We start from the raw sequence: 26,663 nt of genomic DNA on the forward strand, positions 1-26,663 counted from the left end.
ATCCTAACTTTTAGATCGCTATAAAGACATATATAAAAGTTTTATTCGTAAATTATTTTTTATTTATAAATATATTGTTTGACTTTTTCCTCGAAAAAATGAAAAGACGGCTCCAACCCAGATAGCAACATCAAAATCCTATTTTGTGTGATAGATACACGGAGCAATTAATTCGTTCATGATACCAAGATTATTCTAGAATGAGCACGTAACGGAAATGAAACCCATAAACCACCGAATATGGTCGTTACTCCGTGGCAGATCTGACCAATAAAATTAGAGGGTCTGAACAAGTTAGATAAAATTTCAGAAACTTTCACATAAAATTTTGGGGAGTGCTACAACATGGGATCCCATTTTGAAAGAGGATGATTCTAACGATGTATCAAACACGATACCTCGTCGGTATCAGATCTTATACTAGAAACAAAATGATTCCGACGAGGTATCATCTTTGATACCTCGTTAAATAACAGATCTGATAGTGGAACGAGATGATTCCGACGAGATATCAAACACAATGCTTTATCGGTACCAGATCCGATATAGAAAATAAGATGATTGAGACAGTGTATTAAACATGATACCTCGTGGTACCAGATCTGATACTAGAATTGGATAATTCCGACAATGTATCAAACATGATACCTTATCGGTATTAAATCTGATATCGCATAAGTACCAAGTGATACCAATGTGGTAACATTTGATACTTGGTTAAACCTCGTCATCATCACCGCCGTAGTCGCCGCGACCAACGTTGGTTGCTCCCGGTCACCGCCATCGTCATCGTCCTCATCGCCGTCATCGCCATTGGAGCCCCATAGTCATCACCACCGCCGTTGTTGAGGAGGCGGGAGGCGGTCGGCGAATGCGGTGGGGTGGATGGTCTCTGCCGGCAAGGACGGGCCTACTCGAGCATGAGGTTGATAGCGTCCCATGGCTCCCTGGCAGCATCAGCATCGTCATCGTTGCTGTGCACCTCCTTGAGGCCCAAGAATGTCTCTAGCTTGCAAACATGCACTCGCGAAAGCTGCCTTTGATCCGCGGTCGGCGGGAACGACGAGAAGCAGGAGCTCTCTAGCATGCTTGTCCACTATGACAGTGGCTCTCCGCCGCCCAACGACTTGCATTTGTAGTGGATCCCATTGAGTATTTCCATAAAATTTTAGTTGTCTTCGTCCCCCGCCTCCCCCTGCCCCCATGTTAACGGGGGTAGCGAGCCCCCGGCGCCCCCATGTTAGATCCTCCCCTATCGTTACTACACAAGCTTACGATACCGGGAAAAATAGCATTGAATGGAAAAACAAAATTTCTCGTTAAAATTATCGGTTGGAGTTACATGCTAAAGCTATATCACATGATAGCTACAAAACAAAATAAGTTTGAATATGTATGATATCCTATTTACCTATCTCCAGCAACCAACGTACTGAAATTTACTTTATTTTCAAAAAGTCATATGAATTTATTTCCTTGAAGGAAAACCTCAATAAATCTTGATGGCGAAGTCGATGAAAGAAAACCACCCAAAGCGTCTCTTTCACATCCTTGAGGGATGAGGTAACGGGAGGCGGCAAGAAAAACAAATAACCAAAAAGCCAAGGAAAAGAAACAGAAACAGAAACAGACAGCACCAATCAAAAAACAGAAAAAAATACTGAAGAAAACCCCAAAAAAATCCGTGCCTGAAAAAGATTTGAAAAAAACCCGGAGACGCGTCGGTTTAATCCCACCTCCCTTTTCTATCCCTCCTCGTGAATCCGCTCCCGTGCTCCACTGGCACTCTTCTGGAACCCTCACCCGCCCCCCTCTCGTTAATCCGAGCGATTTTTCTCTCTTTGCTTAGCCCAAATCACGTCGTCTTCCTGCAAATCCTGCTTCGATCCTGCGGGCGTGGTAGGGTTCGTGGGGGGAGTTTGGCCTTGGAGTTGTCCTGCCCAATTCGGGGGCGGTTTGCTGGGAGTTAGCTGTCGCCCGGGTTGAGGTGATCTGATCCGGCGGCGTGCTGCGGGAGGGAGGTGGGAGTGGTCTCCGTTGGTTTTGGGAGTGGGTGAGTAGAGAGCTATGTGGATTGAGGAGTCGCCGGATTGAGCATGAGGGGTGGGGTTGCTGGTGGTGGTGGTGGTGGTGGTGGCGGCGGCGGCGGCGGTGTGGGTGGCCTGGATGATGGGATCACCCGAGGGGCGGCTAGTGGAGCTGTTTGGTGCTGTGAAGTCGTGGATGCCGCGGCGGGGAGATCACTCGCCGCCGCCGCCGCAGGCGGGTGTGGGTGGTGGTGCGGCATCGCCGCAGCCACATGACCTGTCGCGGGACTTCTGGATGCCGGACCAGAGCTGCCGCGTTTGCTACGACTGCGACGCGCAGTTCACCATACTGAACCGGCGCCACCACTGCCGCCACTGCGGCCGCGTGTTCTGCGCGCGGTGCACGGCCAACTCCGTGCCGCGTGCGCCGGGGGACGCGGCGCGGGAGGACGGCGAGCGGATCAGGGTCTGCAATTACTGCTTCAGGCGCTGGCTGGAGGAGGAGGCGGCCGCTCGGAGGGATGTGGCACATCCGTCCAGCCCTGTGCTGAGCACGTCGCCGTCTGCCGTGAGCGTCGGGAGCGAGAAGTCCGGTTCGACTGGGCGTAGCAGCACCGGGACGAACGGGCAGATGTCGTCTTACACGAACTTCAGCTACACAGACTTCCCATCCGTGCCGGTCGACGGCCAGGGAGAGTGCTGCGAGCGGGACGGCTGTGCGGAGAAGCAGCTGCCTGCAATGGAGCCGGCCGGGGGCGTGGAGCCTGCGACTTATGTGGACAACACATCGGATCCATACAGTTTTTGCTTGCATAGGTATGGCTTTTTGAGCTTTATGCCAGTCTGCCACCAACAAAGTAAGATCACATATGCATGGATTGGTTGATAGGAACTTACATTCGTACTTCTGAGAACATTACAGCATGTTATGTTGGGTTTTGTTAAAAGGTATTGGACAAGAGCTAGTTGCCACTTGCCAGTTTGTTCATAATATTTTTTCCTGGGTGCCTGGACTTAGAAAATCATTGTGCTTGTGCTTTGATATTCTATATTGGAGAGTTTGCCCACTGACATTGCTTTTGATACATGTGAAGAATAGGAAAATTACGAGCTGGCTGCTGGTTAGCCAGCAAAGTGTGTTTGGAACTGGTTATACAATTATGCTCTTAATCATCAGCACCTAAACAGTAGGTGCAGATGAGAAAGTATGGTCACATGGCTCTATTTTTCCATTTTAAATATTTCAATGGTGTGGTATTTTTTTCCAACTCTTACACAAAAAGGCTTTGCAGCTTTGTTTAGTGAGCTTAGTGCCTTAAAACTTGCAACTGACACTTGTTTCAACTCATTATGGTGACATTCTGATTTGCTGTTACTGCTCAGACGTGATGTTATCTTAGCAACATATTTCACATTCTGTGCCAGTTTTTAAATAAAATGTGCATATTCTGCATGCTATTTTAGCTGAGATGCCATAATGTTACTTGATAATTAGCACCCCAGTTTTTGCTTTAGTTTAGGACTTCCATGTTTTATTTTTTTGGATAGTTGCACAAATTGAAATGAAGAATGATTTTAAGTTGTAACTAGCATTGTTTTGACTAATTCAGCACCTGTTCAATGCTAGGAGTGATGATGAGGATGATGATTATGAACTTTTTCAGTCAGATTCGAAAGTGCAACACTTGCAAAATTCTGATGAATACTTCAAAACTGTGTGTTTTGATTCTCACCAAGTTGATTCTAGTGATGTAAAAGAATCTGTATCCCCAAGGCAAGATACAGAAAATTTTATTGATTCTGTGGGAATAGATAAGATTGGAGATCACATCATTGATATCTGCAATACTCGATCTTCTTCCTTGTATAGCATGGAAGTGCAAGAAAATGAGCCTGTAGATTTTGAAAACAACATCTCACTTTGGGTGCCTCCTGAACCTGAGGATGAAGAGGATGACCATGATGGTGCTTTATGTGATGAGGATGATGGGGAGGATGCCACTGGAGAGTGGGGATATCTACGCTCAAACAGTTTTGGTAGCGGACATTGTCGAAGTAGAGATAAATCAGCTGAGGAACACAAGCGAGCCATGAAAGACATTGTTGATGGGCATTTTCGAGCATTGGTTGCTCAACTTCTTCAGGCGGAAAAGGTACCATTGGCTGATAAATCTGGCAAAGAGAGTTGGCTAGATATAGTTACTTCTTTGTCTTGGGAAGCTGCATCTCTTCTAAAACCAGATACCAGCAAAGGGGGACGGATGGATCCTGGTGGCTATGTGAAGGTGAAATGCTTGGCTTGTGGTCGTCCAAGTGATAGGTAAACAAATTTACTCTTATGTGGATCATGGTCAAACTGTGTGCTTTTGAATGTTCATTTGCCTTATTGTTTAAAAACATGATCACCAAATTGATTCTTCCTTTTGTAACTCAAACTTGTAATGCTAATTTGTGGCAATTTATTTTTCAATTTATAGTCGTTTGAAATTCTACACTTTATTGCTTTGTCGTGCATCTTCTTAGTGCTCGATGTAAGAATTCCTTTTGGTTCTTCATTTCCAGTTTTGTTGTAAAAGGAGTTGTTTGTAAGAAGAATGTTGCTCATCGGCGCATGGCATCAAGAAAAGAAAAGCCACGCATCCTGATCCTTGGTGGTGCACTTGAATATCAACGCATATCAAATTTGCTTTCTAGTTTTGATACTTTACTGCAGCAGGTATTACTACATTAATCTCTTTAATGGATGTGTAGTAAAATTAAAATGCACTGAAAGGGCTGTATAGATGGGATGTTATGTTGCTATTATTGATGGCTTGTCATGTCTCTCTTTGCTCCAGGAAACAGATTATTTGAAAATGGCAGTTGCAAAGATCAAAGCCCACCAACCAAGTGTAGTATTGGTAGAGAAATCTGTGTCTCGATATGCTCAGGACTTATTTTTGGAGAAAAACATTTCCCTTGTTCTGAATATCAAAAGACCACTTCTGGAAAGGATATCACGTTGCACTGGTGCTCATATAGTCCCGTCAATTGATTATTTGTCATCCCAAAAGCTTGGGCATTGTGATTTATTCCATGTGGAGAAATATGTTGAAGAGCATGGGACTGCTGGAGAAGGTGGGAAGAAAATGTTGAAGACCCTTATGTTTTTTGAAGGCTGCCCGAAGCCTTTGGGTTGCACAGTAAGTATTCAGATGCTAACTCAGTATCTCAGTTATAACACTTCTTTGTCAAATATTGCAGCTCCTTTGCTTTATCTATTTAATATTAGTCCTTGAAGCATCTCTTTTCTAAACTATTGCACTTTTTTTTTCATCCGATAATCCCTAATTCGAATATTCTGCTAAAGTATGACAATGGAAAGAAATAAAAATAATCAATGCATTTTGAAGGATATAATGCAAGCCAGAGGTTGAAAGGTCTCAAATTTAAAAAGAAACCTACTGGTGATTGTGTATTAACTGTTGTGCGATTGTGAGCTTTAAAGAACCTATTACTTCACAAACAACTAATAATGTTTAATAATTTTCTTTAAAAAATAAAAATGTACTCTTTGATCCTACAACTGTGGATTTTTGCTCCTCGAAGAACCAAGAGTTTGTGCCTTCATGATCAATGTCAAACTTAGTACTTTATGAAAGAATTGAAGAATAAAATGAGGTAATTTTCTTGTGACTAACTATTCCTAATCTGTAGATATTGCTCAAAGGAGCTGATGGTGACGAGCTGAAAAAAGTTAAGCATGTTGTGCAATATGGAGTTTTTGCAGCCTATCACTTGGCCCTGGAAACATCCTTTCTTGTGGATGAAGGTGCAACCCTTCCAGAGCTCCCTCTTAAGTCACCAATTATTGTTGCTTTGCCAGATAAACCTTCTAGCGCAGATAGATCCATTTCGACGATACCTGTTGTACAAATGCCTACTGCTTCATCACAAAACAATGGTTTGGCATTAAATGGTTTTCGAACTATGGACCAAACAATAGTAACATGCTCTCCTGAGTATAAAAGATGCAAAAGACTGGGAGCTGGTTCTATGGAACCTGAATCTGCTCATTTCATCAGCCAGGACAAAACCATTGCATGTTTGCATGGTATGGTCCCTCAGTCGTCTACTGATCCCTTGGTTCAGCAGTCAAACAGTTCATTTTGTCATTGCCCTTCTTGTGCTAGAGATGTAGTTAATGAAATACATTTTGAAGAACATCAACGTGAAACGTCTGGACATACCCTGGATAATGATTTCAATGCATTGTCTGCACATCGAAGAAATTTGGGGTCTGCTGAGAGTGGCTATTTATTTATGTATAATTCTGAGAGTGGCGACAAGATAGCAGCTAAATTGTCTGTTCCTCTCAATGTGCAAATTTCTCATGATGACGACAGTTCAAAGGATGATTCAGTAATAAAAAAAGACGAAATTCCAGCATCTCCTGCTGACAATCAGAGTATATTGGTTTCTCTGTCCTCTCGTTGTGTTTGGAAAGAAACTGTTTGTGAGCGGCCACACCTTCTCCGCATAAAATATTATGGAAACTTTGACAAACCTTTAGGAAGATTTCTACGTGACCAACTCTTTGATCAGGTTAGATTGTCATTCTTGAATTCAATTTATAGAAACTTTATACCTTGCTTAACTTTCACATTTTGTTTCAGAACAATAATTGTATCTCTTGTGAGTTGCCACCAGAGGCCCATGTTTATTGCTATGTCCACCCACAAGGCAGCTTAACAATTTCAGTGAGGAAACTTGCAGCGAAGTTGCCTGGTGAACATGATGGTAAAATATGGATGTGGCATAGATGCTTACGGTGTCCTCGTGTTAATGGACTACCTCCTGCAACTAAAAGAGTTGTGATGTCTGATGCTGCCTGGGGCCTGTCCTTTGGAAAATTTCTGGAACTTAGTTTCTCAAATCATGCAGCAGCTAGTAGGGTAGCTAGTTGCGGCCACTCTCTTCACCGGGATTGTCTTCGTTTTTATGGGTACCCTCCCATTCCTTTTCAATTATATTGAACTGGTAAATACTTTGGCTTACATGTTTGTATTTTAGCTTTGGTGAAATGGTTGCTTGCTTCCGATATGCATCGATCATGGTTCATTCGGTGTATTTGCCACCACCCAAACTTGATTTCACTTCCCAGCACCAGGAATGGGTAGAGCAAGAAGCAAATGAGGTAGTTTGTTTAATGTTGTGACTTGTGAGCAATTATGTAAAAAATTCTAGCTGATGCTAATTGTCTATGATTTAGGTGGTTGACTCAGCTGAACTTCTGTTCACCGAAGTACTGAATGCACTCCACCAAATTTCAGAGGGAAGGCCAATTACAGGTTCTTTTGATGGCAACATGAAGATCCTCGAGTTAAGAAGGAACATTATGGAGCTGGAAGAGATCCTGCAAATAGAGAAAGCAGATTTTACGGTAAATTGTTTTTTTTGTTTATTAATGTTTTGTTATGAAGCCATACCTCCACTTGGCTCTGCCCAAAACAATGACACATAATTAAAGTTGTATTCTAAATATTGGATAATTCAACTTTAGGAATCATTAAAAAATCTACTGAAAAAGGAGATCAGAAAGGGGCAGCCGTTCATTGATATTCTTGAGGTTAACAAACTAAGGAGACAGCTACTGTTTCTGTGTTACCTGTGGGATCAGCGGTTAATCTTTATAGCAAATTCAGGTGGCAAGTACTGTGACACGCTAGGAGGTTTGCAGGTTGGAAGTAGGAGTTCTGACTCTAACGATAAATCAGTTGGTACAAGTGCAAGTACAAAACTAGAGAAGGCCCCAAAGGGCCCTGAAGTTCTTTCAAATTCTAAGGATGGATCCTTAAATCAGAGCTCAGGCCCACTTCATGCGAATGACGAGGAACCGAACAGTTCAAGAATTGTTTCAGGGTTGAATGGTATGGAAGATACCATAGCCAAAATCAATCATTCTAATAGCGCAGATGTTAAAGATAACCTGGATCATCAAGAATCTAATATTGGTGTTCGTAGGGTTTTTTCTGATGGGCAATTCCCAGTAAATGCTGATATTTCAGACACATTGGATGCAAAATGGAGAGGAGAAAATGGAACAGTTCCTGATACAAGCATCCTGAAACCACTAGCTCTGCTTGAAGGTACAGCTGATCTTAAAAATCAAGCTAAGGCAGTAGCAGCCCAATCTTCTTTATCTGTCAGGTCTGGAGATACAGTAGAAGACTTATCAAGCTGGCTTAAAATGCCATACATGAAATTCTATGACTCCTTAAACAGAAATTCTGGTACAGCACCAAAATTTGGGGCCCTGGCTGACTACAGTCCTGTGTATATTACATTGTTTCGTGAGTTGTCACAGCAAGGTGGAGCAAGACTTTTTCTGCCAACTGGAGCTAATGATATTGTTATTCCAGTATTTGATGATGAGCCAACCAGTATAATTTCTTATGCACTTATTTCACCCATGTACTGCTTCCAAACGTTGGATGAGAGCAACAAGAATAAAGATGGTGCAGATTCTATGCTTTCATTGCCTGTATATGATTCTGGAAATTTTAATCCTTTTCATTTGTTTGAGGATTTTGGATCCACTGACGATTTCACTTCATCAATATCTGGAACTAGAGGGTCATTTGTTCCCGACCTAATTCACCTAAGAGTTTCCTTTGAAGATGGTGGCCCACTCGGGAAAGTGAAATACACGGTGACATGCTACTATGCAAAAAGCTTTGAAGCTCTCAGAAGGTCTTGCTGTCCATCTGAGGTCGACTTTTTAAGATCTATCAGTCGATGCAAGAAATGGGGAGCACAAGGTGGCAAAAGCAATGTGTTCTTTGCAAAATCTTTGGATGATAGGTTTATAATAAAGCAGGTCACGAAGACAGAGCTTGAATCATTCCTTAAGTTTGGCCTAGACTATTTCAAATATTTGTCAGAGTCCATAAGCACCGGAAGCCCCACATGCCTTGCAAAGATTTTGGGAATTTATCAGGTACATTCCTTTGACCTTCTGTTTTCTGTTTTATAGATCACTTTTGTTCTAAGAACTTAACTTTATTCATCTGTTGATTCAATAGAATTCATAATATTAAGTGATGACTTGTTCTAAGGAAATAGCTAGGGGCATCTGGCTATCAAGTAGAACCTCGATTGAAAACATGGTTCTGCCTGTCATTTGTGATAAATCTTTGGAAAACAGCCAAATAATACAGCTATGGTGGAAGAAATAATAAAATGCATCTCTTTGTCCATTTTTTGGAGCAAAAACTAACTGCTCTAGGGAAAAAAAAAATCCAGATTGGTGCTATCGTTTTGAGTTTGGGGCCGACTCCGGTGCATTTTACTGGTAGTAGAATTTAATCCATATCGTTGATCTATTTTTATCGGACGGCTGTGATTAAGTTATACTACCAACAATATTAGGTGTAGAAATTTGAAGGGGTAATATCGTTCTTTTTGTTGTGATCTTTATTGCCAAAAAAAAACAAATTACAGAGTAATGCTAATCAAGTAATTAACAAAGTACAAAAATACCCTTTTTCTACTGGTAGTATAGTACTACCAGTAAAATGCACCGGAGAGTTGCCCTTTGAGTTTTCAGATGAATGTAGTAGTATCTGCTGGAAATCTCGCTGAATTTCTATGGTCTAAATATCTAGTATTTTTCTGGAGACAGGAGTATTCTTTTCTTTTTGTAAAAAAATATTATACAATTATCCACTTTCACAATCATATATGAACTTTAAATGTTACAAGTTGTAACTGGAAGGATATGGCTGTATTCTATTTCTATTTGTTTCTTTAAGTTATACTTTAATTCTTTATCTACTTGTAAACATTACCAAGAGTAGGTTTTATTAAAATTTTAGAACTGTACTCCATACAGGTTTTGGAGATCTATTCTTTTTGTACAACATAATAGGCGGAATTGCTTTATTTGATCTAGTAGATGTTCCATTAAAATGCTTCTCCATAAATCTCTACCTACAACTGGGTGTTTGCAGGAAGTGTGGTAACTTTAGACCTAATTTTCACTCTCTTATAAGCTCCCTGGATAAATCAAGAGCAAAAACCCATGATTTGTATAGTCATAGGATCATGCATGCTGTATTGATGATACCAGGTGCATCTTATTGGCTGGAAAATAGACCTGCTGAAGTATCTGATAGGTAAAATTTTCACCATGAAGCTTACTATACTAAAGGGGCTATCTTTTTTGCTTAGGTTACAATTAAGCATGTCAAGGGTGGCAAGGAGTCAAAAATGGATTTACTTGTGATGGAAAATCTTTTATTTGGACGGAATATTACAAGGCTCTATGATCTCAAGGGATCTTCTAGGTCAAGGTATAATGCTGATTCCAGCAGCAACAAGGTTCTTCTTGACCAGAACTTGATCGAGGCAATGCCAACGTCACCAATTTTTGTTGGGAACAAGGCAAAGAGGCTTCTGGAAAGAGCTGTTTGGAATGATACTTCCTTTCTGGCAGTAAGTTCAGATTCTGTTACCGTGAGAATTATCTATTTTGTACATGAATGTTGAGCTACAACTTCAAAAATTGTCAAACATGTAATATTTTATTTTTAGATCTTCACCTTAATTTAATCTAACTTTGGCCTCTTACAGTAACTAAGGTGCTTCTGTTTCTTCTTTTCAGTCTTCACCTTGATTTATATTTTGAAATGTTGCTTACAATGTATAAGAGGATAGCTAATGTTGCATACTTACCTTTTCAAGAGATTTTTTTTCCCATTTAATCCTCCTTTGGTAGATTTTATTTGTTCATGAGTTGCAAGAATGCAAGACATAGTTCAGCGCTTTTGTGCAAAACTCAAAATCGTGAGTGAGACTAAGGTCTATTGTTTTTCGCCAGGCTGGCAATTGCCAGCCGAGATTTATTAAGGTCTATTGTTGCATGTGCACTCGGTGGAGAGTCCAATCTTTAATGTAGGACTGCAAGTTACTCGTTTGCCCTTGCTAGTACCAAAGGAATAAAATGTTGTTTTGAGAACGTTACAATGTTTAACTTCGTACTTACCACTACTGTCTCTTTCCTTGTGTTCCCTTTTCCTCAATTTTGTTATAATTTATAAGAAACGCTGATAAGATCTGTTATCTACTCGTATATAAACTCATTAACAAAATCTTGTGCTCTTCCAGGGAATTGATGTGATGGATTATTCATTGCTTGTGGGAGTTGACGAGGAGAAACATGAATTGGTCCTGGGAATAATTGATTTTATGAGGCAGTATACATGGGACAAGCATCTCGAGACATGGGTCAAATCGTCTGGTATTCTTGGCGGGCCGAAGAATGCCCCTCCAACTGTAATTTCACCGATGCAGTATAAGAAGCGGTTTAGAAAAGCCATGTCTGCGTATTTTATTGTAATTCCTGAGCAATGGATGCCTGCAATAATCAATCCGAGCAAATCATCAGTAAACATTTGCGAAGAAGATCCTCAAAATGCTTCACAAGAGTAGTACAATGTTCAGTTCATTATACCGGGCAGAGGGTGCCTGGTTTGCTTTTGATCCAATCAAAAGCGCTAAACTGATCGGTCTGGAATCTGGATGCTGCGGCATCAATGTGATCTTCCTACTTGGAGACTTATTCGCACAGATCCGATTGCAGTGGAGTCCTGGCTCAACAATCATCGGGGTGTATATATTCTTGAAACTGTAATTATGCATTAGTTTTTTCTTTTTGATCTGTCTTTCAAAATGTCATCGCTTCTCTGTAGTTCCCATTCCATTTTTGGTTGGATGTAATAGAAGTGGGGCATTTTTTTGTAAGTGTTCGTTGTATATTGTTACATGTATGTCATGTTATTTATTTGGGGGCTATTGCCGTCTGTAATAACAAATAAAGTAGTTCATGCAAATGTCCTATGTCCAAACTGACATAAACACAAGTGATTGTTGAGGTCTGGAATAAGAAAATATAATTGACCGCTGTCAACAGAGCTCCTCTGTGTGTTAAGACTTAAGAGACCGTGTTCTGTTTATGCGCATCTATTGGCCTCTCGCTAATATTTGTAAATTGTAAGTATGTTTAGGGAAAATTTGCCATAGGGCTTGCGTATTTTGCGTTCACAAGAAAATTAACTTCTTTTACAAGACTACTGAATGAAAGACTAACATGAGGCTTGGTCGCTTGGATAATTTCATTATCCACCAATAAGTTTATACATACATGATGGCAATGAGGAGAAACCTAGCGTAGTTGCTTAAGAGCAAGTATAATAGTAGGCTATAAACTGATGTGGAGAAAAGAGATAATGAAAAAGAAGTGGGGTTGGTTCTCATCTAAGAGCCAGCTATAGACCAACTCCAAAAAAAATATATTAAATACAAAGATAAGAGAAAGAGATAAGAAATAAAAATTATAGCTAACCTTACAGTCAACCTGTTATATGTGTTGACTATAATATAAACTTATAGCTAGTAGGTTGGCTTTACTATTAAACTTGCTCTAAATGCATAATTATACGAAGAAAAGTTTATCTCAATCCCAGCTGCTGTATTCGCCTGGATTCGAATTGGAATTAGGGTGCTCTTTATTTTTTTTCTTGTATACAGGTAACCCTCTCTCGATCCTCCATTGTGCCAATTTCATTCGATTTTGGATTGATTCCTTTCCTTCAATCAACACATTCACTTTTTTTCCATCTAATTTTAATCCACTTTCTCTCTATAGATTTTCTTCTAATACGTGTTGTAGCTTGTGTTTCCAAAAATAAGCCATTGATCTTAACCCCACACCGCCATGTTTAAGTACAGTTAAGGCCGCTGCCTGCACCCCGACCGCTGCACCGGTGCAAGATGGCGGCGGGCGGCGGCGGCAGGAAGACGCCGTGGACGGAGGAGGAGGACGAGGTGCTGCGGCGAGGGGTGCGCGAGCACCGGCGGCAGAACTGGGCGGAGATCGCGCTGGCGCTGCCCCGGCGCGGGCCCAAGTCGTGCCGGCTGCGGTGGTGCCAGCACCTGTCGCCGGAGCTGGACAGCCGGGCCTTCACCCCGGAGGAGGACGCGCTCATCGTCGAGCAGCAGCGCGTGCACGGCAACAAGTGGGCCACCATCGCGCGCTGCCTCACCGGCCGCTCCGACAACGCCGTCAAGAACCGGTGGAACTCGACGCTCCGCAAGCTGCGGCCGGCCGCCGCGGAGAAGGCGGTCGCAGCCGCGCACGACGACGCCCCGGTTTGCCTCGAGCTGTTCCCCGCGAGGGCCGGGGGCGTGAAGGAGGCTGCGGTGTCGACGGTGGCGGCGGGTCGGTTCTCCCGTGAGAAGGATGAGGAGGACGTGGCGACCGGACTGACGCTGGGGTTGCCGGTGCTGAGCGAGGAGGCGGAGGAGCTGGAGCTCAGGCTCCGGCCTTCGTGGCCGGCGACCATGTGAACCGTTTCGTCGCCTGCCATTGCGAACGGATTGCGAGCGCATGCATGGTTACACTACACCACCGGTTGCACGCGTGCCCGCCTGCCCGGGCATAGTTGGATCGTGTAGGAAAGTAGATTTTTTTTTTTTTGGTTACGGGCTATGTCATCTTCTACAAGACTACAACTATACCAGCGTAGATTCGCTGCTCGTCGAGTGTATAGTTTTCCATCTAGCATCAAGCTTGGTTCGTTTTGTAGGAAAAATGTAATTTCTATGCGTGTCATCCATTTAATAGGAATAGAGCCTAGAAAAAATACCGTAAATTTTCTTTCGTACCGGTAGTAGAGAAAATGTAGTAAATTTCACACCTGCTTCAATTTTTTTTGATGTATGCATACATTCCTATTTCTTCAGTTTTTCTGTTTTTATGGATTAAAATTCCTCCAAACCGAACAAAGAGTGTTTAATTATTGGGAAATTAAAGCTAATGCTATTTGTTAGTTTGGTATCTGATTTGATCAGTGTGCCACGTACATGACTTCATGTAAAAGTGATCCTTTTTCATTTTCCCTGAGCAATTTTTTTTAGTATATTTTCACGCTGAGGGTTCGATTTTCCGAACTTTCCTCCTCGCACTTCCATTTGGATTAAGTTTTCCAGTGGCAACTCATTTTAATTAGGAAAATTCATATATTTATTAGAAATCGCGAAATCAGCTCTGCCATATCAATTACTTTCTGCAAACTGTCAACGAATCCAGCCCACAAGTGCAGCCTGAGATGTCAACGATGCCTTTGAAGGCCCACACTGGCGATTCCTTTGGTGGGCTGGTAAATTTGGCCCAGAAATACAGGCACTTAGAGTCCAGTCAGCCTGTTGGGCCGAACAATTATTTTATTTGATGCCGCAATGCGGCCCAGTGGCTAGCCCACGACTCTCTCTGCTTCCAGCTTCCTCCTCCTCCTCCACCTCTCTTTCTCTCTCAAGCACTGGAAGGTCCAGTGCTCCGACCACCGCGCGCAAAACTCCCCGACCGCCGTGAGCCACCGGACAGCCGGCCACCGCCGCCGTTCGTCCCACCGAGCTTGTGCCGTAGGTTCAACAACCTAGCACAAACCACGCTCAGAGCGAGCACAGACCCAACATCGCTGTTGGATCTGGCCGGATTTGTCGACTGCGGCTCACCTCCTTAACGTCGCCGGCCGCTGCCGCTGCCACGGCCCGCAGCGCCACCCAGCGCCGGGACCTTGACCGGGAACGCCTCTCGCGATTCCACCCGGGGCCGCGGCTGCATCTGCCGCCCTCCGGGGACGCCCATGGCGACCACGCCGGAGACGCTGCCCAACTCGGAAGCCGTCTCCCACGCATACAAGTTTGCCTCCACCTGGGAGAAGGTCGCTTCCTCGTTCGATCGCTCAACGCGCCTTCCTCCGCGTCGGGTGGGTGCGATCCAGTAGTTTGGTGGATCTGATCTTTTGTCCTTGGGGTTTTTGCTGTTGCAGAACGCCCCGCTCACGGAGCAGCAGAATGCCGCGATCGCCGCGCTCTCCCGCGCCGTCTCCGAGCGCCCGTTCCCGGCTAACCTGGTGAGTCACCAAATCTCGAAATTTCGTGATGATTTGATCGATGAGCCTCATTGCTTGAGATGAGTAAATGTTGTGGTCTGGTGCTACCTTGGTTCGGTTTAATTTAGTATGCTCTGTGCTAGACTCGGGATAAACTGTGACCCTGTCAATTCGTTTTGTATTTAAAGAATTTGAGATGCTTCAGTAGCTGCAACAAAGCATACATACTCCATTTGGTAGTTCAGCAGTAGGGGTTAGTTTGGTTTACAATTAACATAGATATTTTAGTAGTTGCAACAAAGCATACGTACTCCATTTGGTAGTTCAGCAGTAGGGTCTAGTTTGGTTTATAATCAATAGCGCAGGAGTCAGGTGAATTTGTAATTCTGCTTTGTTGATGATGTTCTTGTACCACTATTACTTAGCTCATGCTTCATAAGTCAATACTCTATCTATTGCTGGACTTGTGATGATGTTTGATGTTTAATTGGGTATCAAATGGGTTTCTAAGTGTGTTATTTTTTGGTTTTAGTAAGTTATTTCATTGGAGGGCTGCTTTCATAACTGGATAGAAGGCTGTATTCTGAGTTTATTCCCCTTCCAGCTTTAGATTATTGCTTTCCATTAAAACATACTGCTGGGTGTTACCTCAGGAGAAAAGTTTAGTGAAGGATGGGGGTGCTATTGTGCCAGAAAAAGAGGCTGCTTTAGAGGAGGGTGCAATGGATGCGGTCTTGGTAAATACACATCAGGTTAGTCTTCAAGTCTTGTTGGTTAACTTTTGCACAATGCTGCCAAATACCACTTGTATGATTGATCAGAGAATTTGGTATTACATTTCTACCTTTTTGTTATTCTGTTTATTCAACTTTAAGTTGTGTCTGGATAGATGGTAAACTATTTCTGCAGATTGAGCTAATATTTTTTTTTTACCTCCTGTAGTTTTACAAATGGTTTTCTGAACTGGAATCAGCTATGAAATCTGAGGTTTGTGAATGTAACTTGAATCAGCTATGAACCGGAATCAGATTTCTTTAGTTAGTCACCCCTCTAGTTTGTTTGACAGACGGAAGAAAAGTATCGTCTGTATGAGAGTACATTAGAGGAACGTGTTAAAACATGTGATGGTATTCTTCAACAAGTAGGTTTATGAACCCCTTCTTTTGGTTAATACTGGTGAAATCTTTCAAGGAAAATGATCATTCATAATTTCAATTCAACTTATTAAAGTATATCCATTCAGGTGGATGACACACTGAGCTTATTTGAAGAACTGCAATCCTTGCATTTGAGTGTTGCCACAAAGACAAAAACGTTGCATGATGCTTGCGACCAACTTGTATGTACCCTTTACTATATGATTCTAAATACTTACAATTTTGTTATTTTTTTGTTATTTTTGAACATTTTATCTGATTAATTATTCCTACTGAAACTTCCACTATATAATGGAACTTAGTAGATCACGTGCGTTGTATGGTGTAGATTAGGTAAATTTATAGTATGCCATACCAGGTGCCCAGAGGAAAAACTCATTAGCTTGTTTGTCAGCCTGGGTGTAATGTTAATGATATTATAGTGATATATTATGTATAGCCCTTATCATTTTTATTATGAACAAAATTACAAAATTTTTTGATGCTCTGAACAATTGAGTGGAAGATACTCCTTATATACACTTTCAGCATGTATAAATTTAACATATGAAACTGTTCCATTATTTAAAAATATCATTTTAGTTAATTATGTCACTAAGGATTACTGGAAATGAGTACAAACCAGGGTGTTGGCAAATTCCACTAGAAAGGCATACCTTTATTATGCTGGCAAGATGTAAACAAACTAAAATTGCTAGCCCTAACTATCTTTTGTTTGTAGGAAATGCATTCTGATCTATAGGCATGCTTCATTTTATTTACTAGATTCATACATAACTTTACTTTTTAACTGTCCTTTTTTGTGTACTATTCTCTTCGTGTATTCATGTTGTAAAAGAAAATATATATCTATAAGCATGCTTCATTTCATATACTAGATGCAGATATAGGTTTATCTTTTAGCTATCCTTTTTTGTTTAATATTCTTTCAGTGTATTCATATTTATAGAAGCAAATATATATTCTCATCTGGCCATATTTCTGGTCCCTCTTCTGATTTTGATGATGTGTTTCAGTCAGTGAACTATCATTTCTAATATAATGCAGTTGTTGGAGAAACAAAGGCTGATTGAGTTTGCAGAAGCACTTCGGAGTAGGTTGAACTACTTCGATGAATTGGAAAATGTAAGGTTTGGCATCCCTAGTTTGTTTTGAAAACAAGATTCAAATACTAAAGCTTTTTCTACACGTTCTACATATCCCACAAACATAACCACAATTCACCCAAGCATACTGAACTATGGTTTCTCCACTACACTTATCTTGAAATTTTACTATTGAAACTTATGTGGAACCTATTCAGAATTTTCCAAAGTCATGCTACTAGTATGATAGCGATTGCATCCTTGATCATTTTGTTTATTGGAGATGTTAGTATGGACCCTGTTGTTCATTTGTGCCAAAAAGAAGTTTATTTCATGATTTGGTGGATATATAGTATATGATTTGACTCCAATGGTTTTCTCAATCTGAATTGGTTAATGCTAACTTGTACATAACGACGAGTGGCTCGTATTTTGTTAGATCCAACTGTTGTTTTCGTATATTCTGTAGCTGCATAACTTGTACATTTATGATTGCTAAGTCACACCTATCCAATTCCACTAACCAAGCACATAATTTATGATGTATGCAAATGATTGCACCCATTATAATGTATAGATGACACATTTTTTTTTTAAAAAAACAATTCCCATTTCTGTCTGCATAAACTGCCTCTTATGGTTTAAATTCTATTTCCATTTTGTAGGTCTCCACTAGCTTTTATTCTCAAACTATGAACATTGGAAATGAACAGTTTCTTCCACTCTTGAAACGGCTTGATGATTGTATTTCGTAAGTTGTCACAGACAGTGTCTATGTTTAGTTTTAGGGTGCTGAGATTTAAGGAGCTCATGCTGTATCCTGTTTGGGTGCTTACAGATATGTTGAAAATAATCCACAATATGCTGAATCTGCTGTTTACTTGGTTAAGTTTCGCCAACTTCAGGTAAAGGTCTACTTGAATTGAACTGTGTGCATATAGGGGTGGACAGAAAGCTCGTGGCTCGTTAGCTCGCTCGACTCGTGACAAACTCGGCTCGGCTCGACTTGGCTCGTTTCATTTTTCTAACGAGCCAAGCTAGCATTTTAGCTCGTTAGAGATAACGAGCCAGCTCGAGCTGGCTCGTGAGCTACTCGCGAGCCTAATGAGCTAGACCAAAGACACAAGATTCATCGGTGTTCATTGATTTTACCCTGGAATGCATGTGTTTAGTACTTTATAGGTTCACCATGTGATTTATTGGTTCAAACTTTAATATTTAAATACAATTTCATACGATTTGCATGTTTGAAATAAAAATTTGCTTGTATAACCTATTAAAAAATTATTTAGGTTAACTTTTTATGCATGGCTCACGAGCCTAACGAGCCAGCTCAAGCTTTATAACGAGCCGAGCTGAGCTGGGTTTTTAGCTCGTTACGATAACGAGCCGAGCCGAGCCAGCTCGTTATCTTAACGAGCTGGACCGAGCCGAGCCGAGCCGAGCTGGCTCGTTATCCAGCCCTATGTGCATAGCCATCATGAGTGCTATACTCTTAGCTGATAATTATATGCTTCTTTTATTGCAGTCTCGTGCATTAGGTATGATTCGTTCACATGTCCTATCAATACTTAAAGCTGCTTCATCCCAGGTGATTTTCCATTGAATTTTGGCAGGTACATGTGATATAACTAGTAGTTACTGGATAATGGTTTTTTTTTTCAGGTTCAAGCGGCAATTCGAGGTAGCGGTACTGCAAAAAACATTGTTACAGAGGGTGTGGAAGCATCTCTTATCTATGTTCGCTTCAAGGCAGCTGCTAGTGAGGTATACTTTTCATCAAATGATCTATACTCTATAAGAAAGTTTAAAGAAACTATAGTTATGTAATCTTTATATCTAGCAGGATCCAGTAACACCTTTGGTTCTTGTTTTTCAGCTCAAACCAATCTTAGGTGAAATTGAAAGTAGATCTTCAAGAAAAGAATACACACAGATTCTCTCAGAATGTCACAGCTTGTTCTGTGAGCAGAGGCTCTACTTGGTAAGATAAAATAGTTATTAGTTTTACATTTTCTTTCGCGGGGGGGTGGGGGGGGGGGGTGGGGGGGGTATGGACCTGACTACTTATCACTTGTTATGCAAATTCAGATACGAGGCATGGTGCAGCAACGAATTTCTGAGTTTGCTAGAAAAGAGGCTTTGCCTTCTTTAACAAGATCTGGATGTGCCTATCTGATGGAGGTACTGGCATATTTAATACTTTCTAATTATCTTGTTTGGGTTTCATCTGTGTTGTAGCTTTTTTTTTCCATGTTCAGAAGCTTACAACTTGTAGATATGCACAATAGCATTCTGAAATTTTGAGGAATTGAGCAACACATCGTATATTCAGTTTCCCAATATTACATGCTCATAGATATAGTGTAGTTCTGCTTACTATGCATTCTGAGTATGATGCATGTATGTTATACACAAATTTGTTCTGTATGATTGAAGTTTCATGATTTCAGTTTTATACCACTGAAAGTTTCAGATTTGCTTTATTAACATCCCAATGTCACCTTATTCCTCATTTTATCATTTCCATCCTCTTGAGGCCAATAGAAGTTAGTTTTGCCCGCAACCTTTGACTTTCAGTGTTATAAAACTTAAATGTGAACCTTAGAAGGCACATAGCCAATTTTATCGAATCTCAAGTATTCATGCCTTTTATTTTTCCGGCATATTAAAATATTCAGATGATTTTGAATTCAAATATGCAAGAAGACATATTTTGCTGATTTTTTCTGTTGCTTGTCAGGCATGTCAATTTGAACACCAGCTTTTTGCCCACTTTTTCCCAGCATCTGCATCAGAGGCTTCAAGTATTGCTCCTTTAATGGACCCATTGTAAGCTTTTTTTTTTCTTAATTCTCTCTGGTTCATATACTGCAGTGGGAACAAGTGATTTGTTGCGCAAAGTCACCAAACTTGACTTACTTTCATTAAGCTATTTATTGACTCAATAATTAAGTAATAGGTTTTAGAATACATTATACATATAGGATTTTCAGGCACTAGATATCTGGATCTTAATATAAGACACAATTCTTTTAATAATTTGTAACCAAACTGTTAATTCCTATCTTAAAACGAATTTGCAGAATATTTCATCAACATAAGAAAGAGGTAGAAGTTCCTTTATTAAAAAAGATAAAAACAGGAAGGTTCTTACATCTGCATATTGTTTAAGTTTTGTCATATAAAAAACTTAGAGCCTCTAGGTATCTTGAAGCTTCATAAATATATTGTCTTGTTAATACTTAAGGAACACAAATCATTCGGTTAGTTTCTGCAACAACCCCCTGTTATATGAATCAAATTTAGGTTGATGTGTTGTATTGTTTAATGTTCATACTTTTATGTTCTCAGCTTTTCATCTAAGGTGATTAACTGCTATACCTTTTTTATTCAGGTGCACATACTTGTATGATACTCTGAGGCCTAGACTGATATACGAGGGAAACATTGATTCTCTTTGTGAACTAGTTGACATTCTGAAGGTTGAAGTCCTAGGGGAACAGCTAAGTAGACGTGGTGAATCAGTAGCTGGGCTTCGACCAATATTGCAAAGGATACTTGCAGATGTTCATGAGCGGTTGGCCTTTTGTGCTCGGACTCATATTCGTGAGGAGGTACTATTAAAATATCTCCCTTATTTGGTGATCTCATGTTTTTTCAGTATGTTTTTGTTTCAGTGCATGGCACATATTTCCTTCATTTGTTCACAAATAGTGTGAGTACGGTTCCTTTAATACTCAGAACAGCTGTCATGTGGACTTATGTCCAGTTTGTTGTAGATCCTGCAAATGCCTTGAGGGAAAACTTCATTGTTAAAACGACACTTAAAATAATTCAATATTTATTTGAAGTGCTTGACATTCTTCACTGGTGATCTGAATGATGTTTTGTAATGAGAATTACCAGATGTTGCATGCTAATTACAAGAGTAATGGTTGGTTATTGTTTCATTTAAAGCTCTGATAGTAAAAATATTATTAGCACTGTTCAAAGCAAGTCATGAATTCAGAATTGCTCTTGAAGTCTTGAAGATCCCTGGTGCTAGTATTATCTAGGCAAGCTTGAGCTCAGGAATGAAGCAGCCTTTTGTTATATATTGTTTAACCTACTTAACTTTCTTTTTTGCTTAATCTTACCTCACCAATTTTCAGATTGCAAACTTCCGCCCATCTGATGAAGATCTGGACTATCCTGGAAAGCTTGAGAGATCTGTAGATGCAACAGCAAGTTCTAATGTTAGTTTTGTTCCTTTTCTTTTAATAAAAGTTCATTGCAATTTAACTCTTTATGGTCCTAGACATTCAATAAAAACCTGTACTGACACTGAGTTGTTCACATGATTGTAGTTGATGTCTGCATACGATGGTACTACCATTAATTATATTTTGTAATTTCTCCCCTCTATTCTTATGTGCTAACAGCATTTTGCTGCATGATTTCATCTGATGTTAAAGAAAGCACATGTTGCTTATGACTGAATCATGTTTTAATCACGAACATTAGAACTTATGACAGTCTTGTTAAATCATTAATCTAATTGCTTTGTGTCAATCTGTAGGCCAGTGGCAACTCAGACATATATGTTACATGGTATAGACCACTGGAAAAAACGGTGTCTTGTCTGTCAAAACTATATCACCGCCTAGAACCTTCAGTTTTTACTGGATTAGCACAGGTATTGGACCTCTCAGAGCTTAGTAAGAGAATTTCTCTTGTTCATTGTTTTTTATTGGTTGATGCCGTGGCCATTGAATTTGACATATAAATTTATTAATCTCCACCAGGAAGCTGTAGAAGTTTGCTCCACATCTCTTCAGGTCTCTACTCTCCTTTCCTTATTGATCATGTCTTAACAAGTTCTTTGTGCGCTACATGTTTTTTTTGTGCGCTACATGTTGAGCTTTACTGTTTAATATTATGAGCAAATCTGTTTATACCATGAACAGAATGCAAGCAAAGCCGTTGCAAAAAAAGCAACCGCGATGGATGGGCAGCTTTTCCTAATTAAGCACCTCCTTATTTTAAGAGAACAGGTGATGCAGTTGTCTATTATGTCAAGTCATAACTCCATTGCATGCATTAATCCATCTGGCAACTCATAGGCTACTATGCATGTTTACAGATCGCTCCATTTGATATCGAGTTCTCAGTCACGCATAAGGAGCTGGATTTCTCCCATTTGCTGGTATGTGCAACTTTATTCTTTGTATATTGAGTATGAACTGTTTGGCCCTCTCATAATCATGGGGACCTTTCTGGTATTCACCATTTGTTATATTCATGGAAAGATGTCACTCAAACTATTTTACTAGGCCTACATGAAATAAAAAAATGCTGATGTATTTGATAATTCTCATGACCATAAAACCAGGCTTCTAAATTCTAACAGACCATCTGGCAACAGATAAATCACTAACATTTTGAATTGCTTTCATCAGATATTTCATATTTGTGGTAAGACCATGAGAGTAATCGCTACCAGATTTCTCCATGGACAAGTTCTTATTTTTATTTCCTATTGTTCTTGCACCCACATGAATCCATGATAAATAGCATTTTCCTTCTTTCTCTTGTCTACTGACCAAGTGAATGAGTTGAGAAAGATTTCTTTTTGTTTGTAGTAAGATTATACTAGGAAAATAAAATGACCTCCCAGGCTCACTAGCTTGGACAAGACATTAATGTCTATTGCATTCTATCAAATTAAACTCAAGGGTTGGTGTGCTGAACTTTAAAAACACTTGGTGCTATTCCTGAAATATGGTGTCAAGCATTGGTATGCGGTCTTTATGCATTGACAAGAGTAACTGCTACATTCTAGACTTTATTTAGAGCAATTTTTATATATGATATTTGTCAGAAATCCACATCATGCTTGTACTGTCTATTTCCGTCTAAGTTCCAGTAAGCTTTATAAAGTGTCTGAAGATTTCTAATCAGGTTGCGTTGCTTCTTGATGAACCATTTGAACTATCTAATATTCTATGAATTAATTAACGGTAGTTCCTCAGAAGAAAGGTTTATGTTTTATCTGTACCATAAAATACCACGCATATGGATTGTATCTGATCAGCTATGCTGGTAATAACATTCCGTTTTACAGGATCACTTAAGAAGGATTCTTAGGGGGCAGGTCTCATTGTTTGATTGGTCAAGGTCAACATCACTTGCTAGGACGTTTTCTCCCCGTGTTCTGGAGAATCAAATTGATGCCAGAAAAGTAACTATCTTAAACTGATAGCTATTGCTTCTGGCCTAAAAGTTAAATTTAAAATGCTTATATTAATTTTTCATTAGTTGACAATACAAATTCCAGTTCATTTTGTGAGAACTAAAAGAACTTCAAACGTGATGCAGCTCAGTTGCTCGCATCCTCAGTTTTTTTTGTTTTAAATTTCAGCTAATTTTCTTACTGCTATTTTTTCAGGAACTGGAAAAAAGCCTCAAATCTACATGTGAAGAGTTTATAATGTCCATTACAAAATTAGTAGTGGACCCAATGCTTTCTTTTGTTACTAAGGTATGGAATTAGCGTCCCTTTCAAGTGAGAAAGAGCACAGCCTTTGTAATAGTTGACTCACTTATCAATCCCTTTTTTTCATGTGGAAAGTCTCAGTTCTCAACCTAAGGCCTTGTTTAACACGCCTTCCCTGTGCATGTTCAGGGTTTTAGTTCAAAATACTGTGCTCATTCAATTTGATCAGTTTCTCCATGTAGTAGAGTCGAATTTTTAGCATTCCTTTGTGGGATATTGAAAATTTCAAATTATGAACTCACCTGTTTTTGCCAAAACCTGAACCTGCCTGGTTCTGGTATTCTTTTCAAAATTTACTCTTATGGAGATCTAACATGATTGTCTGGGCCAGGTAACTGCTGTCAAAGTTGCACTGTCCTCAGGTAGCCAGGGTCAGAAATTGGATTCTGTTCTAGCAAAACCCCTTAAGACCCAAGCATTTGCTTCTTCTGATAAGGTTGCAGAGCTGGTTCAAAAGGTATTTTACAGGAAGATCCAAGTCAGATCATTCTCCTTTTTCGATATGTTCCATAAAAATCCCTTTTGCAGGTAGGGGCTGCTATTCAGCAAGATTTACCTAAAGTCATGACCATGATGAGGTTGTATTTGCAAAATCCATCTACTCGGTTGATTTTATTCAAACCCATCAAGTAAGTATTTATCTGCAGGCGCTCTATTTTGTTCACTTCTGCTTTCTACTACCTACGTCTCCAAATATAAAATTCATAGAAAAAAACCCTTGTATTTTATGACAGAGCTAGTATATCCTGGCATGATGGCTTAATAAAATAATGTTATTGTTTATTTCAAAAAGCGGGTATCTTTAATTATTTTGCCAGGGTGTTCAGTATTAGTTGTTGCTAATATGAAAACATATATAAACATAATTTACGTGACCTAACCATACGAGGTGAAATAGAAACAAATCAGTGCTAAGGAAATATACTAACGGGCAAATTGTCACCAGTTGTCCACTAACAGTTTTCTAACGAGTGCATTATTATGAATGCGTATACAAAGTATGTATGATTTCTATAGTTGACTTGAAGAATGGAGTTAAATGCCACTGAGGGCATTTCCATCCTGTTATAACTTTAGTTCACGGTTGTCAAATCTTTGGTACGTTTTTCTGTAAGATGTGTTTAGAGGCAGACTCTTTTATCTGAGTTGCTCGGTCATTTACCAATCCAGTTTACATAAACTATCGTTTGGTTTTATTCCTTTACTTCTAATAAACTGTCGGCAACAAATTGAATTTGTTATTTGAAAAAGAAAACATTAATCCCTATCTCTCAAATGGATTGAAGCTAAGCTTTACTGAGATGTGCGCCAAACAAAAAATGATGTATTACACTTTTATGTGCTTACAAAATACTTTACTTGTGGGTATCTGTTCTAATTCCATCTTTGTTTCAGGACAAATATAGTTGAGGCTCATATTCAGCTCCACTCCCTTCTGAAGTCGGAATACACAGCTGACGAAATCCAATCTATTGGTATGTTGCCTGTAGGTGACCTCCAGTCTCAGCTGGACGCTCTTTTGTAGCCGGTATCCAGACGCAACACTATGTTTTGCTCGTCGAGATGGTATTTATTATATCCTGAAGTACAGTAACTCCCGTTGTACAAGAGTTATGTTGCATTGTAAACTACTATAGGGCTCTCTGTTACTGTGTAATGGAGCGTTGTTCTTGTGTGGAGGTCAGGGTGCACAATGCCATGCTTGACATGGTGTTCCCACTGGGCCAGCCATGGCGTGTCCGTCATTGCGTCTTTTCATCTAACAAGTACACAAGTGGTTCCGTCTGGCCAAGTACTGGACTACTCCCAACCCCCCCAGCAGTTGTGTCATGTGATCACCCTTTAATACACCTGAGATCGCTCTGTGCTGTGAGTTATAAGACTTGCCGTCCATTAGCGTCGCAGTTCGTAAACTTCTCCGGCCAGAAAAACTTCCTACGGCGACCGGCGGCGCCAGTCGCCGTCGCCGGTGAGCCGGCCGGAGAAGAAGCAGAAGCAGGGCACGGTGATATAGCCGCTGCAACCAGGGACCCTACCTCCTGTCGCAATCCGGGCTCGCTCTCTTTTCAGCGCAACGCACGCTGGGTTGCTCCCTTCCTCTCGCTGTCAGCCGAGCTGGCCCGGACGCGATAGAACTGAGCACGTTACTGTGATCGATATGTCAGCTTCGGGAGCAGCAAAAATGATCGCATCACATCACATCCGTTGCGTTTGATCTGTGGCCCAGCTCTCGGTATAGTAGATGCTAAAGTCTACTAGTACAAGCTATCAGAAGCTAATCATCCACGACAAGACACCTTTCATTTCGAGCAACGGCTTGCTCACTTGTACAGTTTGTAAGCGTTTTTTTTTTTTTGGGAATACTCATCTCTTTTGTATTAAGCTCAGGGAATATCGTTTTTTAGTTGTTTAGATGGTAAAAATTTTTGACAGAAATGTCACATCAGACGTTTGATCGGATGTCGAAAGGGTTTTTCGGACACGAAGAAAAAAACGAATTTCACAGCTCGCCTGGAAACCGCAAGACGAATCTTTTGAGCCTAATTATGCCATCATTAGCATATATTTGTTACTGTAGCACTTATGGCTAATCAATGACTAATTAGTCTCAAAAAATTTGTCTCGCGATTTCTCCCATAACTGTGTAATTAGTTATTTGATTTATCTATGTTTAATACTTCATTTAGATGTTAAAAATTCGATGTAATGTTTTTGGAGAAATTTTTTGGGAACTAAACAAGGCCTTACTTTACATTATCCCAAACGAAAAACAAAGAGCTGCTTCACTTATCTCAAAATTGAAAAATATACCTATCTAGTAAATTGTTGTAGGATCAAAATGTCGACTAGAGGGGGGTGAATAGACGATTAAAAATAAATCACCTCTAAACAAAACTAACCTAAGATGCTAGGTTTGATGG

The 26,663-nt window shown here is 40.3% G+C and overlaps 3 protein-coding genes across 5 annotated transcripts; all 3 read left to right on the top strand.

Moving 5' to 3' along the window:
• Positions 1-1,754: 1,754 nt before the first annotated feature.
• LOC102701848 (1-phosphatidylinositol-3-phosphate 5-kinase FAB1B-like) lies at positions 1,755-11,929 on the top strand. 2 transcript variants are annotated; one of them, XM_006659402.3, is made up of 11 exons: positions 1,755-2,843; positions 3,655-4,347; positions 4,590-4,743; positions 4,865-5,209; positions 5,724-6,611; positions 6,683-7,011; positions 7,080-7,203; positions 7,279-7,449; positions 7,570-9,006; positions 10,239-10,502; positions 11,175-11,929. In XM_006659402.3, exons 1-11 carry the CDS (start codon positions 2,167-2,169, stop codon positions 11,496-11,498), a joined length of 5,406 nt encoding a protein of 1,801 aa, XP_006659465.1. In that variant the 5' UTR covers positions 1,755-2,166; the 3' UTR covers positions 11,499-11,929. The 2 variants fall into 2 exon arrangements, with proteins under 2 accessions (XP_006659465.1, XP_040383025.1); XM_040527091.1 differs by having other exon boundaries at positions 2,731-2,843; positions 3,696-4,347.
• Positions 11,930-12,839: 910 nt separating this feature from the next.
• Positions 12,840-13,415, top strand: LOC102712286 (transcription factor MYB77-like). Its single transcript, XM_040527171.1, has one exon. The coding sequence runs from the start codon at positions 12,840-12,842 to the stop codon at positions 13,413-13,415; it is 576 nt and encodes a 191-aa protein (XP_040383105.1).
• Positions 13,416-14,370: 955 nt separating this feature from the next.
• LOC102712564 (conserved oligomeric Golgi complex subunit 3) lies at positions 14,371-25,421 on the top strand. 2 transcript variants are annotated; one of them, XM_006660117.3, is made up of 25 exons: positions 14,371-14,791; positions 14,900-14,983; positions 15,616-15,714; positions 15,905-15,949; positions 16,029-16,103; positions 16,206-16,301; positions 17,167-17,244; positions 17,870-17,955; positions 18,043-18,109; positions 18,733-18,795; positions 18,870-18,971; positions 19,084-19,188; positions 19,296-19,388; positions 19,948-20,036; positions 20,602-20,821; positions 21,359-21,442; positions 21,766-21,882; positions 21,992-22,024; positions 22,154-22,240; positions 22,330-22,392; positions 23,311-23,427; positions 23,635-23,727; positions 24,074-24,199; positions 24,271-24,371; positions 25,138-25,421. In XM_006660117.3, exons 1-25 carry the CDS (start codon positions 14,714-14,716, stop codon positions 25,265-25,267), a joined length of 2,331 nt encoding a protein of 776 aa, XP_006660180.1. In that variant the 5' UTR covers positions 14,371-14,713; the 3' UTR covers positions 25,268-25,421. The 2 variants fall into 2 exon arrangements, with proteins under 2 accessions (XP_006660180.1, XP_015696109.1); XM_015840623.1 differs by lacking the exons at positions 14,371-14,791; positions 14,900-14,983 and adding an exon at positions 15,427-15,453.
• The last annotated feature ends 1,242 nt before the right edge of the window (positions 25,422-26,663 follow it).

This window comes from Oryza brachyantha, chromosome 8 (assembly GCF_000231095.2).
Source record: "Oryza brachyantha chromosome 8, ObraRS2, whole genome shotgun sequence".
Classification (NCBI taxonomy): domain Eukaryota; kingdom Viridiplantae; phylum Streptophyta; class Magnoliopsida; order Poales; family Poaceae; genus Oryza; species Oryza brachyantha.

Excerpts from the sequence above, each read along its gene's own strand:
- LOC102712564 (XM_006660117.3), top strand. The coding sequence starts at position 14,714 with ATGGCGACCACGCCGGAGACGCTGCCCAACTCGGAAGCCGTCTCCCAC. Across the intron at positions 16,104-16,205 it reads GTGATGGTATTCTTCAACAA|GTGGATGACACACTGAGCTT; the intron begins GTAGGTTTATGA and ends ATATCCATTCAG. Across the intron at positions 19,389-19,947 it reads GATGTGCCTATCTGATGGAG|GCATGTCAATTTGAACACCA; the intron begins GTACTGGCATAT and ends GTTGCTTGTCAG.
- LOC102701848 (XM_006659402.3), top strand. The coding sequence starts at position 2,167 with ATGATGGGATCACCCGAGGGGCGGCTAGTGGAGCTGTTTGGTGCTGTG. Across the intron at positions 2,844-3,654 it reads TACAGTTTTTGCTTGCATAG|GAGTGATGATGAGGATGATG; the intron begins GTATGGCTTTTT and ends GTTCAATGCTAG. Across the intron at positions 7,012-7,079 it reads GATTGTCTTCGTTTTTATGG|CTTTGGTGAAATGGTTGCTT; the intron begins GTACCCTCCCAT and ends TTTGTATTTTAG.
- LOC102712286 (XM_040527171.1), top strand. The coding sequence starts at position 12,840 with ATGGCGGCGGGCGGCGGCGGCAGGAAGACGCCGTGGACGGAGGAGGAG.